General features: G+C 29.0%; 1 protein-coding gene across 2 annotated transcripts in view; it reads left to right on the top strand.

The window, feature by feature from the left end:
* Positions 1-13,606, top strand: part of LOC105838380 (FK506-binding protein 5) — a 66,626-nt gene extending 53,020 nt beyond the window's left edge. Inside the window, exon 12 of one of the 2 annotated variants that reach the window (XM_036295413.1) lies at positions 12,615-13,606. In XM_036295413.1, coding sequence (XP_036151306.1) covers positions 12,615-12,769 — 155 coding nt within the window. In that variant the 3' untranslated portion in view covers positions 12,770-13,606. The remainder of the gene's footprint in view (positions 1-12,614) is intronic. The other variant, XM_036295414.1, reaches the window with a different exon arrangement.
* The last annotated feature ends 3,685 nt before the right edge of the window (positions 13,607-17,291 follow it).

The following is a 17,291-nucleotide window of genomic DNA, read 5'->3' as shown; positions in this document are numbered from 1 at the left end:
TTTCATATTAAGAGCTACAAATTTACCTAAAGCCTCTCGAGATACTTTACTTTGAAAAAAATAGTTTATTGGTGGTCGTTGTTGGTACACTGAGGTCTCTGTTTACTTCGGCTGCCACGGCTATTGAGATTACTCTCTGTGCTCGAGGGGGTTGAGGGTTCTTCAAAGTAATAATAAATAGCACCACAGTATGTAATTCTTGAACGATAACGGAGAGTAAATTGAAGCTAAAGTAGGCTAGATTCAGCTGAACCTCATGATGCCAGCTAAGGATTGATTTCATTATTATCTCGTATTATTATTTTTAATTTTATTGTAGTTATATACGTAATTAATCAAGTGTATACACACACACACACACACACACACACACACACACATCATGGGGTCCAGCTGAACTCAGCCTACTTTAGCGCGCGTGCGTGCGTGCATGCGTGCGCGTGCGTGTGTGCGTGTGTAATTACGTATATAATTACATTATCAATAAAAAGTTTTGTGTGTATAGAGATTTTCTCGTTTAAGAAATTATATATTTTTATATTTTTGAATACAAGTAGAACTGTGTATATATTTATACAAAATTTACACTTTTAAAGATATTTAAGCTGAAGAAAAATGTTCCCTTAATTTCATCTTTTATATTTCGTTTGCGTGGTAATTATTATATATATATTTTTTTTTTAAATCTTCTCTTTGTATCTCTCCCAATTCATTCACATTTTTAAAATGGCCTACGAAGGCATGTACTTTATATGTAAAAATTTCAAAGTCTTTTTGAATGTTACACGCGGATTAAAAGACGATGAAGAAAATAAAAAATAAGAAAAAGAATGTAAAAAACGTGTTCAATGTTGCCGAATGTTGTTCAATGGTGATAAAAAGTGTGCATGTGCGCGCGCACACATGTGTGTAGATATAAAATTACATTTCTTGTATACTTTAATATTAGTAGTAAAAGAGAAAAAAGAAACGGATATTGTATGTGAGAATGTAACAAAGAAAAATGAAGTTAAATACTCATTTCAGTAAACTTGGTAGTTTCATGGCAGCGATCTACTGTCGTTGCTACTGCTGTTGTATAGTTATATAAAAACTCACGCAGAAAACGTATGTTGAGAAGCGAATTTTATTATTGATTCGAAGATCATTTATAAAATCTATTTTGAGTGAGAATACGAATTGTAAAAAAATAAAACATGTAAAATGTTTGCAAATCCAATTAACGTCGGACTAATTATCCGCATTGGAATTAAGTAAATTTTTTTTAGGAGAAATAATGAGTGGTGATAAAAAAGTCAACTGCTGTTATAAATATATAATTTAAATACAAAAAATAGTTTATTAGGGGCTTTACTGAGAAAAAAGTCAGTTTGACTAAATTTTTTAAATATTGATTAAATTTCTTTTGGCTAAGTATTTATATGTTTAATTCAAATACATAAAATATTTAAACTGCAATTCACGTTTTTATTTATATAATATAACTTAATTCGTTTCCATTAAATCGACTATCCGTATCCCACGTCTCTTGCTACGAATTAATAATTTGCTTTAAAAATGCTATTATAGGAATATTTTTAATTGCTATTCCAATTCTCAGGGTCAGTTTTCATGTGTAACCCTCAGACAATTAAATATGGCCGTTAAAAAATGTTTTGAAGATAAGATTTTTTGAAAATTTTCTTGCATATTATTTTTCTTAAATCCTTATTTATTCTTCGCCAACAGTCTTTAAATATTCTTTGGAACTACCTTTAGATATAGCTAAATGTGTTTCCTTCATGTAATAATCTATAAGAGGTGAATTTCTCAGATTCGCGAAAATCGACGAGTTTTCTTCTGTTTTCAAAAGGAGAAAAAAATGGTCAATTTTCATTAATCTGAGAAATTTATGAAGGTTGAATTAGCAATCCTTTTATTAATAAAAATTGTATTTACACAACGTTTTTACCAAAATTCTGGTCTTTTTCAAACGTATGGTATTAAATGCTAAACATGGAGTGACGTGACAACAGCAACAAATTATTTCTTTTTTATTAGTAGTGTTATTTTTTATACACTTATTTTTTAGCTGTGTAGAGAATGCACAACGCACGTCAAATTTAATGAGATAAATGCAATTTATACAACGAAGCCACTCCTACTTACTTCTTTATTCTTGATTTTTATAAAAATAACACTACTAATAAAAAAGAACTGCTAACTTGCTCATACACACCACTATTTTTCAAAAAGCTTTCTGAAAGATATCTGGCAGAAGGTATCTTTCAGAAAGCTTTCTGAAAAATGTGTGCTATGTGGGTTTTGTTGTCATGTCATTTCGTGATTTAGTATTTTATACGTTACGCTCGAAAAGGATTTTGATTAAAACATTGTGTAAATTTTTATCAATAAAAGGATTGCTAGTTCAATCAATCTTCAAATTTAATATTTTCTTGTTTCTTACTGGCGACAATAAGAATTATATTTGTTGCTAAGAAATTTATTCCTATTCTTTATTTTCAACCTTTTAGAAGAAGCCTTCAAAAATAATCTCAAATGTGAAGAAAACGATCTCAAAAACCTCTCGGAATTCTATTTCAATCTGAAATACAGAAGTATAAAAAATTTATTCTTAATTCTTATTTTCAATCCTTATAGGATACCATGTAAAGGAAACACAATGGTAAAGGTAAATTTTTTAGATTCGAAACAAACGAGAAAAAACTCGTTGAATGTAAGAAATTCACTACCATTACCTTTTGTTTTTGAAAACAAAGGGTTGACCCTTAGGCGAGAGTGAGCTTTAAAAATAATCTTTCTTATGAAGAAAATAATCTCAAAAACTTTTTAGAATTCTATTTATATCCGAAATGCGGAAGTGTAAATTAATCTTTAACTTTTATTTTCAATCTTTATAGAATATATGAAAAAAACATATTTATCATATGTATGAAGGTAGTTCCAAACAACATTTGAAGACTATTGGCAAAAAATAAATAAGGATTTTAAAAAATAATACATAAGAATACTCGAAAAATATAACCTTGTAATATAATCTAAAGCATTCCTCTTTTAGAGACTATATTTAATTTCCTTGAGCATGAACATTAACCTCGGGAATCGAAAGAACAATCACAAATATCCTTGAATAGCACTTTTTGTGAAAGCAAATTATCCATTTGTACAAGCAGAAAATGTCGATATCTACGATTAATAGACAGTTGATTAGACGGTAATGAGTTAAACATATAAATATTTGAATTGAAAAAAGTTGTTAACTTAAATAAATTTTTTAACTTGATTAAATTTATTCAGTTCAAGTACTTATATTAATTTGAATATATAAAATACTTGAATTTTAGTTTTAAGTTTAATTAATCTATATATAATTTCTAAGAACTTAAATATATAAATACTCGGACTAAAATTCAAGTATTTTATGTATTTAAGCTAAATATATAAGTACTTGAACTGAAAAATTTAATCAAGTTAATCATTTTTTCTTAATTTATATAATTGCAAATTAAATTATGAAAAAAGAGAAAAGAACATATGAGCAGGGATAATTGGGTCAGTGTTAGTAAATATCTGCGTAATGCAATACTTGTGAATAATCATGCACTGAGAAAATTATTTATTAAAATTAAAAGATTTTTTCTTGAATTATAGGAAATGTTTATTGTATACTTTTAACTAAATATTTATTTAAAACAAATTAATACATAATTTTGTTGATTAAAAGAAGTAATTTTTTAAATTATAAAAAGTATTTGACAAAAGAAATTTAAGTAATATAATTATACAATAATAATTAAATTTCTTTTATAATATTATTATCTACATACTACATGATCTAATTTCCAAATGAGAAAAATTTTGTTTTATTTATGAAAGTTTTCGTTAATAATTATAACAAATAATGCGATGATTAATATCTCTTGGAGATCATTAGAGTGACTTTGACAATGACATGTATCATCAAGTTTATTAGAGGTGGCTTCCTTATAAATAATTATGAAATAAGTAATTTTTTATCCAACATTTTAAATAAAAAATCTTTTAAAATAAAAAATTTAAATAAAAAATTATATAAAAAACTTTAATTTAACAAATATTTTTTAAATAAATATTTTAAGATAAACACATTTAAAGAAATACATTTTTGTTCTTCAAAAAATATTTTTCTCAGTGTGTGAATGTACGGAGAATATTTCTGAACGATAATGCATACATGAAGACGAACAATGTTATGCTTAAGAATATTACCTAATAATAGTGTAAATAAAAATAGTCTTATAACAATATTAAAGCAAATACTATTGTATTGAAACAAAAGCATGATATATTAATACTGTTATTGAATTAAAAAATTATAATATTTTTAATTAATTAATTAAATTAAATTAAATACTATTGATACATTTTTTCCTTATAGTATTATTATTTTATAGATGTATTTAAATTAACAGTATTTTCTGAATGGAAATAACTAACGTCATTTACTAATATCTACAATTAAAAAATTAATCATTATTTTTAATTAATTATTATAGCATTTTTTGAAATATATTATACACTAGTGTGTGCGTACATGGCTGCGTGCGTGCGTGCAACTATTACTTATTTTTTTATACGAATTAAGAATAAAAATTGTACAAAGTTAAAAATGAATCTAATTATGTCTAATTTTCTGTTTTTTTATTTATTTATTTATTTATTTGAGTCACTGCTACTTATGCTTCGATATCTGATAAAAACTTTTCTGACTGATAATCTCCTTTTTTGGATTTCATGAATGTTGTAAGAATACTGATACCTTCTGTCACATATATTATCATCGAAGACTGTTCTTCTATTTGAAAATTCTATTTGAAAATGGTAACAATTTTTCTAAATTAGAATAAACAACATTATTTATTTATTGATAATTAATACTCGCGCGTTACGTCACGTGCTGACCTAAATATCATTGTTCAATTTTGTCCAAAGATGTCATTTAGTTTATTTGACAAGTAGAAAATGTTGATGTAATTCACCCCATACATTCTCCACATTGTTTTATTAGGAAAATTTTTATTAGTCTGTGATGTTTTTGTTGATACTGATCTAGATCCAAGCGGCATTAGATATATGCATATAATTTGATACATAACACATCGATCAAAATTTGTTCCTCATTTAATTCTTGTCGCGATCATTATTTTACATATATCGCTACATGCAGGCATGTAATACGCGAAATGGAAAAAGAAAAAGATAATAAAAGATTTACGCGCAGTTTTTATGATTTAAATATTTTAAATAAATAATTGGTGTGTGGAATGCGTGTTAATAAACGGAATGCGTGTGATGCGTATAGGTATGTGTGGTATATATTACAAGCAAAAATGCACATTGTATTATTGAAGGATATTTCAATTTCTTCTCATTCCCGTTAGTCGGGAAATTGCGATACTCGGCGAAAGAACGAAGGTAATATACTCCGTTGCTATAGTAATTCGAGCATATTGCGTGTCTGTTTTTCGTTTTACTCTTCAGCCGTTCATACACGGCAGGAGAAAAAATAATAATTGAAATAATAATCATTGATAACGTCCAAATTCGCATAGCGCGCATTTTGTATATAATTATTCTCGAATTCTTGATAGTATTTTGACTCCTCTTTCGAAACAGAGTATTATTTCGTTTTTTTGCAGTATAAAGCTTCGTGTAGATATTACTTATTGTAAAATCGTAGATATGTGTATGATGTACTAATTTATAGAAATTGTACTAAAAAAATATTTAGGCCACGTTGCACCAAAAGTTATTGAACGAGCTGGATCAACAATTTGTGAAGTTGTCTTTTCCTAAATTATTAATCTTACTTGTAGACGAGAAATTAATGCCGAATATGCAACATTGGTGCAACCGGACTTAAATGTGGAAGATTAATTATTAACGGAATAGAAATATTTTTTGGGCGTCGAATTTATTTGTAACTTTAAGCGATTCTACTTTCTTTTTTTCTGCGTATAGTGAGTTACAGTTTATCTGTGTATTTACCTGAATAGAGTTAAGATGAATTAATCGATATTTCTTCACGCAGAAGTATTCTTCTAAAAAAAAAGAAAAAGAAACAAACAAAATGGCCGATACATCATCTATCAAGATACATCAAATTTTGCAATAAACTCTTTGGATAACGTTAGTTTTGATTTGTATGTACAGTGGCGATTAAAATGGTATGATATTCTTCTATAGATTTATCATAAAACAAACTAGTAAGCTACAAATTACAAATGAGAATTACAATTAAAGGTATAAATTAATCGTCTATCTTAAAAAAATCAATTATAAAAGAAAATGTACTTATTGAAATTAATGAATTAAATTATTTCTACTTGTTATTTGGAATCTCGTGCAAAAAGTCAAATTAAAATGATTGACCATTGTTTTTAATCTTATAAATTTATTTTAATATGAAAACCGACTTACGAAAAAATTTCATTATTTTTCATTTTATTATTCATTTAATTATATTATTGATTGGTTTATGTTTTTATTTATTATGACATAATTTGATACGCAATGAGCTGTTTTATGGTTGTTCAATGGTCATCTTGTTTAACTGTTTAATTATATTTTCGTGTCCGTCATTTCATTCGTGTTTTAAGTTCATACATATTGATAATGTATTATGACTGAAGAGGACTAAGTATAGTTGAAACGTTTCTTTAACACAGTGTTATTAGTCGCGTTTATAATTATATAATGTTTATCTAATTAATTATAATGTATTAAGAAAATTTGTCTTGGTTCAATACATTGACCTGTTTATCATATTATTTTTGCTTAGCATAAAATGATTGAATTTTTTATCTTTTTAATTCTTTCTTATTAAACATTTGAAGTGACTATATTATAAAACGAATAATTATATTTCTTTAATTATATCCTGGGAATCTCTTTGATTATTTAAGCATACTTCAAACTACACTTCTTTACATTTGAGACAAAAAAACTGTAAGCTTTTCTACACTTACAAAAAAGTTATTAACTTAATTAAATTTCTTCAGTCTAAGTACTTACATGTTTAAATACATAAAATACATAAAATACTTGAATATTTGAACTAAAAAAATTTGATCAAGTTTAACCACGTGAAATATTTGAATTTTAGTTTGAATACATATATAACTTAAATATTTAAATGCTTGAATTAAAAAAGTTTAATCAAATCGAAAAGTTAGTTGAGTTAATAACATTTTTCCTTACACGGAGAAAATTTTGTAATAAAAATTACTATGTACGATAGTACACGTGGACCATAAGAAAAAATTTTAGAGAATTATACCATAAGTATAAGTGTATGGTAATGTGATGAAAAACATAATAAAAATTTTCATAATGCCTTCATTGGTTTGCGCTTATTATTTACCACAGTAATTTTTACAATAAAGTTTTCTCCATATAGTGTAAGTTGAATTAGTACGATATCAGTTATAAAATAAACATTTGCAAACTAAAAATTTATACTTTTCGAATGAAGGACTTAATAATTGTTAAATATAATAATTGTTTTCTATCAAATGTCGAATACACTTTTTGTTAAATAAATCTTTGCTTGATCAATAATATGAACTTTTCGCCACTGTACATATCATTGCAAGAAGGGAATAATTGTGGAAAGTTCGAATATATTGTAACGTAAATTGTCAACGCGGCCGATAGATTATATGTCATTGATTTTACTTTCGCATACACTGGAATATTGTAATAGAGCATGGTTCGGGGCTCTGTATTTTATAATAAGGTAACATTCACTTTAAATAATGATTCAAATACAGTTTTTACTCTCAACAGTAAAAATCGTGAACATGTTAATCATGATTGTATGATTATCCTCACTTATACTACTTATGTGCGTTGAACGGATATGGAAAGAATTTTGTGCGCTATATCAAGAGAGAGATGTTTTATTGAACAGTATTGATGAGCAGTTTTTTTACATTAAATACGGCTTCATTAAAATGTTTGTTAGTAAAACGGGTTTTATTAATCGTCCATTAATCACGATTAAATTTTGAAAAATATATATATTTTTATATATTTTGTATATTTTATCTCTTCTTTTCTTTAGATTTATTATTAATTTACTATTAAAGTAAATAATGTAACGACTGATCTTAACTTAGTTTTATGTATCGCCAAGAAAATCAATACTCGCACTTATTTTCTCACACTACTGTATTTGCTGCTTCAGTCACGCATATTTTCTCAATGCACAGGTATGGTGCGAAAAAATCGGCCCGCCTATCTTTATTAATTCAAAGTTGTCACTCTAACTCGTAAGCAACGAATATTGTTGTAAGGATGATTGCTTACGAGTTCAAGTCGACAATTTTAAATTAGTATTGATAGACAAGCGCCATTTTTAAGGCTATAGCCTCTGATGGAGGCGGTTATTACTGTGTTGGGGATGGAGTTGGGTTGCTTGTGAGTCAGAGTTGGCAACTTGGCACTGATTATGAAATTCCAGTGTATTTATTTGTCCGACTTAAGACAAAAGCGGAAGCCCTATTTCTCTTTGATAAGCTTTAACTTGTAAGTTCGTTTAGTGTGCTTGTTGTGAAGAACTTTTGTCAGTCTCGTTCGTGAGTCCTTTATCTCATTCTCGTAAATGATTCATGATGATGGGAAACGGCCATGCGGATATGTAAGAATGTATACGACGCTTGTGTGATGTTTGCAATGCCAAAGTCCGAACAAGACCTGTCACATGCTTTAATTAAATTTGATGTAAGTCTATGGTCAGTCGATTTGTGTTATTTCCTCGGATGTGCAATGAGGAAAAATGAGCTCGGATGAGCCAAAGTAGAGAGAGATAAATAATAATTAACGCAAAAAGGAAAAGGGAATAAGAAAATATTATTTGTATTAGCTTGTTCGGTGAATCTGAGTAGTATTTTCTCAATGCACAGGAACGGTGCTCAGTATTATTTTTTTTTTATGAATCGCTGTACAATTTTAACTTTATGCTCTATTTATTTTGCTACCAATGAATGACTGACTCTTGTGCGAATTGCAAAAGCAATTTAAATGTACTCGTTATTGCATGTGTAATACATATCGCGTGAGAAAGAGTGTCGCAGATCAGAGCAGTTTTTTTTTGTTTAACTGACCGAATTATTTTTGAGAATCTTATCTTACGAATGTTCCGGTTTCAATCATCGATGAACCACGAGCTAAACAGATCTAAGGGTCTTCTTGTTTCCTCCTCTTAAATTGCGATACTCTTTTTCTTAAAAGATAAAATCGGACTCCACGCGTGAATAGTTCTTAAAATTTTCATGACGTAACTTGTAGGGAACACTCTCAGGAATGCACTTTTGATGTTAATTCCAAAATTTAAGAATATCCAATTTATTCAAGAGTTCCCGCATTGAAGAAAAAAGTTGTTAATTTGATTTGAGTTTTTCAACTTGATTAAATTTCTTCATGACTCAATTTTTAAAGTTACACATTTGCCGTTGAAAAATTAAGTATCGAATCGCAAGAAATTTTAATTTATATATCAATATGATAGTTATACGAAATTAATTGACTATGCAAGATACCGATTTATATAAATAGATTGCGCATTAATTCCCGCGTTAATTCACATAACTTTTTTTATCCCACGCCACGACAACTGGCTAATTCTTTTCTGCGTGAAATATTTATATTTATATTTTTATCAGGTCACAAACAAATTTATAAATTTAATCAAGCTAACAATTTCTTTTTTCAGTGCGCAGAGATCTAAAACAGTTAATAGCTAAAACGAATTAAAGAATCGGCGACGTTATCTTCTCCCGTTTTTTATATTAAACGGGATCGAGCTGCGTGTGTCGCTTGACATGATCTCATTTAATTAAATTAACCGATCGGGGGAATCGTTCACGAGAACGAGTAGAAAGGAAGCGAGCGAAGTACGCGACGCTTTTCTTCCACGGCGTACAATCGATTGTAGCGGAAGTACGCCGAGATGTAATGTAAAATACACAAACTGACATTAATAATTGTAATGACAAATGTACAAAAAAAATCAGACAAAATAACAAAACGAAATGTCCGACTCGCTCGAGAGAGACATCGTGCGAGAGATGTCAGCTCGTGGAAGAGAGACGCTTTACCATGGAATGGTTGCTAATGCATAAAGGAGAAAAAAAGACAAAACAATATAAAATGAAAATAAAAGTATATAGTCATAACGCATACGCATGCTATTTTTCTTGAAAAGTTTCTCGTCCTCTTAATTACGACTTACGATGTATATATTTGTAGATTTGTATTTGCATCGCATATTTAGCGCTGATTGCGAGTTTGACTTTTTAAAAACACAAGAGTTCTTGGATGTTCGTGGAGCATTCTGATGCAAGCAAGATGTCACAGCGCATTTGAATATGTATATGAGACACGTTATAATTTTGTTTTAATAAAATTTTATTTTTTATTAATATTAAATGCTTTCCAATTGCAATATTCTTAGACACAAGTTGCGTTCCAATTGTCGTAATCGTTGAATACTACACATTTGTACTTAGCTCGAGGACTACTGGTAGAGTATTTGTTTTCTAATGATAATTAAATAGTTACTAATCATGTGGCGGCTATAAATGATGTTGAAAATGCACTTTCTATCACTATTAGAAATTAAATGCAAAAGGGTATAGACATACCCTGCTGAAAATGTAAAATCGGGACGTAAGTCGAATGTAAAGGGAAAATAATAAAAGCGTTAACAAACGTTCTACGAAGCGTAAATTGAAACAATGAAATGTAAAAGAAGCGTTAACACTTCTTTTACATTTCATTGTTTCAATTTACGTTTCGTAGAACGTTTGTTAACGCTTCTATTACTCTCCCTTTACATTCGACTTACGCTCCGATTTTACATTTTCACCAGGGTAAGTATTGAAAAATAATTCTAATTATCCAAACTGTGTACACAGTGTACACATTTATACTTTGTTGCAATTGAGTCGTGCAATACAATATTACACTTTGCGCATTTGACATATATAATTGTGTATATATGTGTCAAAATGTGTTAAACAATTTAAATCTGTTATTATTTAATTAAATTACCATTAGCCAATATCATCAATACAACTTCAACTTTTTCTGTATAGATATAATTAAATTTAATAACTTTGTGTGTATGTGTGTATGTGCGTACGTGCGCTCATGTATTACGTATGGCATTTATGTATACACAGAAAGAAATTTTTCCTAGAATTCACCCTCAAAAATTATAGTAGGACAAAATAAATTTCGAAAAATTGTTTACTATAATTTTAGTACAATTTCATTATATTTTATTCAAAGTTCTATTAATTTCTGTTAATGTCTTCTATTAATCTTCTATTAATGTCTTATTTAAAATTTTTATTAACTTTTACAACTAATTACTCTGTTACATAAGTATACTTCCTAATAAAGTATACTATTGTATAATGTTACATCATGCAATTGGGGAGCTTTAAATTGTTAAAATTATACTCGTCTCTATGTTGAGACATTTTTGCTTTTTATTTTTTATGAGTTAATGATATATTTTAAATTGTAGTCATGTGCGGCGCTGAATAAACATGTGAATACAGATCAAGATATCTTGTTTGGCTCTAGTAAAGGATTTATTGGCACATGTATCATCGGTCTCAAGGAAAAATTTACTAATAGATTCTAATTATAATTTATAAATTTACTAATAAATTTTACTAATGCAATGAGATGAAGTGACTTGAGAACTTGATTATAAATAAATATTTTGTCTTTGAATCTTGATTTAATTTCTTCTTTTTCCTTCTAAGTGCAATTTTAATCTCAATTGTGTTTTATTTTTATTAACTCAACGAGAGAACTTTTAATGTGCACCTTCTAAAATCGGTTTGCAAACTGTCAAGTTTTCATTATTAAAAAAAATATTTTTTCCTTAATTCCTTAAGACCAATGACGTAGACTAACCAGCCAATAAACTATAAGCATCTTTATTATACGAAAAGATCAGTTTGCTGAAGTATCTAAAAATTTAGTTTCAGATACAAATCTAAAAATAATTATGTTAAGCTATGAAAATAATTATGCAGAACGCTCGAGTACGATAATAATGTTGCTGAACAGTTTTGATGTTCTAATAATTATCTTGAGCATCTAATAATATTATTTTGATGGTCCAACATAATATATTTTATAACTGTATTTAGCTAAATCTTCAGACACTTTAACAAAACCTTTTTTATATACGCAACATGATTCTCCTTTAAGCGGTCTCTAGATGCTCAATATTAGTGCACAATATTTGAATATTGCATAATATTATTAATTTTCTTGAGGCTATATTGAGTTTGTTTTGAATTAAGTACCTAGAGAAATATTGTATAGTACTATTGTATGCTATTTCTTGTACAATACTATTGTATAATATTGTATAATCTTGTACAATACTATTGTATAATATTTCTCTAGACAGTTCAAAACAAACTCTAGACGAACAAATATTATTGTTCATCTAGGATTCATTTCAAAGATGCGCGACGAGTTTTATGCACGAGAAATCTGCTTCTCGTCACTAATTTGTTAGTAAACCTTTCCGTTATTTATTCCAGGTGGCAGCCAGTCGGTGGCCAGTTATGAGGATCTGAGCTCCAGCAGCTTCAGCTCCGCTAGCAGAGCGTCTCTGGACGCGAGAAGCTCGCCGACACCGTCGTACGGAGCCGAGAATATGATGGTGTTTCCTGGTGATAGTAGCGGCTCCATTTGAGATTATTTGAGATGCGCGGCCATGCTGCCCAAGTGGCTGCGCTGTCTCAGATAAAGAAAGAGCAAGATAAAGAGAAGAAGAAGAATAAAAGAAGATATTCTTCTTGGAAGATAAATTCTTGTTCGAAAGAGTAGGGCTACTTTATTGTGACGTGCAACCGCATTTAACTTTATCTTTCTAAATCGCATCGACTACGCAAAACTCTGTTTTTGTACGTTTTGTTGATATATACGGAATACATCACACAGTGGAACAGACGAGAAAGGCATAAAATGCATCAAATAGAACGGTAAAATAAAATGAAGACAATGCATATGTATGTGTACGTGTGTATGAGAACAAATTGAAGAATTGTTAATAATATGAGTAAAAAGGATGAGAGAGAAATGTGGCATCGAAGAAGGGTGATAAGGTCTCCTAGCCACGTGTGTAAAGCGGTTCTTAGATGCACAATATTATTGCATAACATTAGAACATTGCACAATATTATTGATCGTCTAGGAGCCATTTAAGCTGGCCGCAACTTTAATACGAAACGCGTGCAGTAAACGCACAGATAAATGTGTTTTTCTTCTTTCTATCAGAGTCAAGCGTAATTTGCCATTGTCTTGTTTTTTTCTTGTTGCCGCTTGGTCTATTGTTCTATGGTAATTCCATAGTGATTCGTTTGCTCCATAAATGTAATGGGCTTTTCTCTGGTACAATTCTCTAAATAGAGAAGCCTCGAAGCTATTGTCGTAAAAATGAAAGTGACTTTTGTTGCGTTCTCGTGCGTACATCTCGCATATTCTGCAGAAAGAAGAAAAAAATCCGTGCTGCATGAGAGTTACGAAAAAATTTCGTTTTCCGATTTTTCTTGAGATCGGTGTATTGATATCTAAGAGACTACTTTACGCTGGTTATCAGTCCCTATATTTTTGTACTTTTTCATATTTTTATCTGTCTCTGTGGGGACATATATGCACGCACTCACGACGTACGTTTTCGACGAGTCTGCAGTCTGCATTTGTGATAATTACATTTGTACATCCCTCCCTCGTGTAATTTGTTGGTATGTAATCTTCGCGATCTATTATTCGAACTTACACGAATATTTCCATGATTTTTATGTGAATATTCCGTTCCACTCGCGTTCTTTCAATAGCATGTCGACTTTAGGTGATTCAAATTCAGCAAACGGTTTGATTAAAATATTTATATAAAAGTTAGGCCAGATTTAGAGAATAATTACAAATAATTACATTAGAATAATTCTTTTAATCCATCAAAAGAACTTTAAATCCATTGCATTTATCTATCATATTAAAAATTAAATCGAATTTTATTAAGTGTGATTTAAAAATGGAGATTTTGCCATTCTTAGGATGAATGTTAGATAAACATATTAATAATTTTTCGTGATTTTTAGATGATGTTATTTTTTAAATAACAATTTAAAGTAATAAATATTATAATTGTTAATCTTAATAGAGATTAAAAAGTCTGGAAATATTTTACGATAAAAATATCTGTATATAATTTAATTCTGTATATAATTGGTCGGAGGAAGGAAGACATATATCTTATATAATCCTAAAAATTATTCAAACATTTCTTAATCTGAACATAAAATAACTTATTTCAATCAATTTTGATTTATTTTGATCTCGGTTTAACTTTTTATTTTTTATTAGTTTTCAAAAGCAATGCAAATTGTTACAAATTAGATAACACAATAGTAATTAAATTATAAGATTGTTAATATTCTTGACTATAGCAAAAATAACATTGGTAAAATAAATGTATAATATTAAAAATGAAAGAATGCAATTTTTATAATCTTATAGTGAAATCTGAATCTTCTATGATTGAGAGATTATTGTTTACTTATCTGACACGTGAAATATAGTTAATACAGATTATTTATATTTTGTGCGTTAAATATTAAACGTTCAATCCTTATAATTATCTAAATATATATAATATTATTGAGATAATCCAACATAATTATTTCACATTTATATCTAGCCTAATTTTTATATATACTTCAGCAAAACTATTATTTTCATATACAAATAATTCATTTACTTGACTCAAAATATACAGATATGTAACTGCGTGTAATAATTGATACTTTATCGGATTGATAAAAAATTCAAAATTTTTCAAAAGAAATAGAAGAAGAAAAACGAGCAATAATCGTTGCTTCTACATTAAATATATATTTCTTATATAAAAGCAAATATGTAAATGAAACATATTTTTATGTATATTTATATCTTTTTCATATGAAAACGTATCTGATTGATTCATTGTTAGCGCAATGCAAAGAAGAAAATGTTGCGCTAAGTTCCTTGAAATTCGCGTTTCATCCCTTCACAACCGATCAGTCTATCTGTCTTATTGTATTTCAGATCAAATGGAGAGTTCTTGACGTTGAGATATCAGCAGTGAGAAAATGTGAACAAGGCCGGTTTAATTAGTACGCTAAGTATAGATCCTGAGATAAGATTTTGCGAGAAATGTATGCAACATAGCGCGCCAGAGTATACCACGAAAACTTGGCAATTCATATGTATATACATGTAAATAGGTGTTGCTCGCTCTCTCTCTCTCTCTCTCTCTCTCTCTCTCTCTCTCTCACACTCTCTCTCTCTCAGCGAGTATTCACGAGTACAAGAACATTGTACTCCATTGGATATTAGTAAAATTTCGCCAAGTTTCTTCTTTCTATTTTTCTTCGCCAAGTCTACATCGGTCTTTGTGGACTGATATTTATTCATCTTTCTAATTCTTCAATCTCTATTATTGTCTTGTTCTATGGAACAAAAGAAATTTACAAGAATACACGAGAGTGTGATAATAATCGATTTGAATGAAACTTATTCTATCGATATATTATTATATCAAGTATTACTGGGTGAAAGGATAATCGGCAATACTCAACCTTTCACGAGAAAATCGTGAGTAAAAATTACGAGCGCCATATCAACGAATGCCCAAAGACCTTTTCAGTAAGAAGTGCGTAACACAGCGGCAGCGTGCTAGACTTATAATTTTGACATTGCGAGTTCAAGTCTTGATGAGCAATTTTTTTTTCTTGAGTAAAAAAATTTTTTAATGACATACAATTTTTTAACATAAAATTAAGAGGTTATACCAGCAACACGAAAATGACGTACATATTCAATTTTTTTTATGTCAAAAAAATTTTTTATATTAAAATGAATATACTTTTTAATATACATATTAAACTTAAAAAAAATTTTTTTGTAATATTTTATTTAAAAATGGCGGCGCAAGAATTATCATAAGAAAACTTTTTTTAAGGGGCTTCGGAACTTGCAGGCTAGCGACTTTAATTGTTGACTTATAAACAAAAAAAATTTTTTTTTTAATCTACATTAAATTACCTAGTGGACCACGTGGAGAATTGAAAAAATATTTTTTTAAAAAAGGCAAACATTTAAAGTCAAAATAGTGTTTTTAGGTAAAAATTGACGCAAAAAACGGTTCATAACATAAAAAGTTCAACTAATCGAAAAATCCGTACATGGTACGGATACCTCGCAGAATGTTGTTTTAAAACTACTGTTAAAATTTCAAGTAAATCGAACCAAAATTGTTACAGTTATATTGCAAGCCAATTTAAAAAATACAGTTTCGGGAAAAACGCGTTTAAAGTTTCAAAAACGATTTTTTACCTTTTACACGTAAAAATTTTTAGGTCCTAATTTTTTTACTTTTAGATCAATATTCATAGTCGAATCTTATTTTAAGATCGTCTCAAGTAATGTCTTAAGATGCTAATACGGCTCTGTGATTGGTTGACAACATCTTAAAACGGTACTTAAGATGATTTTAAATATAAGATTTGATTATGAATACTGGCCTTAGTCTGCGATGCCAGGACCATATAATTGCCCTTCTATGGCGATATCTTCCTCCTCTTTCTATTTACGAGACGATGTAGAAGATAAGCGCTTTTTTGCGACATTCATGAGCGAGCGTTCAGCCTGTTGTACGCGCATCTCGTTAACTTCTACACAATAATTGTAGTAATTTGGTCCAATGACGATACCTAGTAGCTCCATGATTTTCATAATGCTACATAAACCTCATTAAACACACACTGCAATATCAGTAGCTATGTCAAATATTGTCTTGCCGCTTGAAAAACTCTTCGGTGCTATATTCCAAACTGTAGCATTGAAGCTCTCATTCCTTTTTTAAACAATTATTAATGTCATTTACAATTACTTGGGGAAGCTCATTATTCGAAAGTAAGTTACTTGTTACCTATGAAAAAAAATTCAAAGATCTAAGTGTGCGCGGCGGCCGTGTTGAGATACGCTCAGAACGGCGCTGCGACTGTACGTTCATAAAAACATCATAAAAATGTTTTAAGCTATAAAACCAATTAGACCTTATTTTTAAGGCATTTAAGCAAAAAAATTTTTTTCAAATTTACAGTGATATAACCCCTTAATATAATACGTTTTAATTATTTATTTCATAAAAGTGCATTTTTTTTCTTTGCCTA

Source organism: Monomorium pharaonis, chromosome 1, assembly GCF_013373865.1.
Source record: "Monomorium pharaonis isolate MP-MQ-018 chromosome 1, ASM1337386v2, whole genome shotgun sequence".
NCBI classification, from domain to species: domain Eukaryota; kingdom Metazoa; phylum Arthropoda; class Insecta; order Hymenoptera; family Formicidae; genus Monomorium; species Monomorium pharaonis.
Note: the sequence above shows the minus strand (reverse complement) of the source record. Positions and strands in the feature narration are given on the sequence as shown.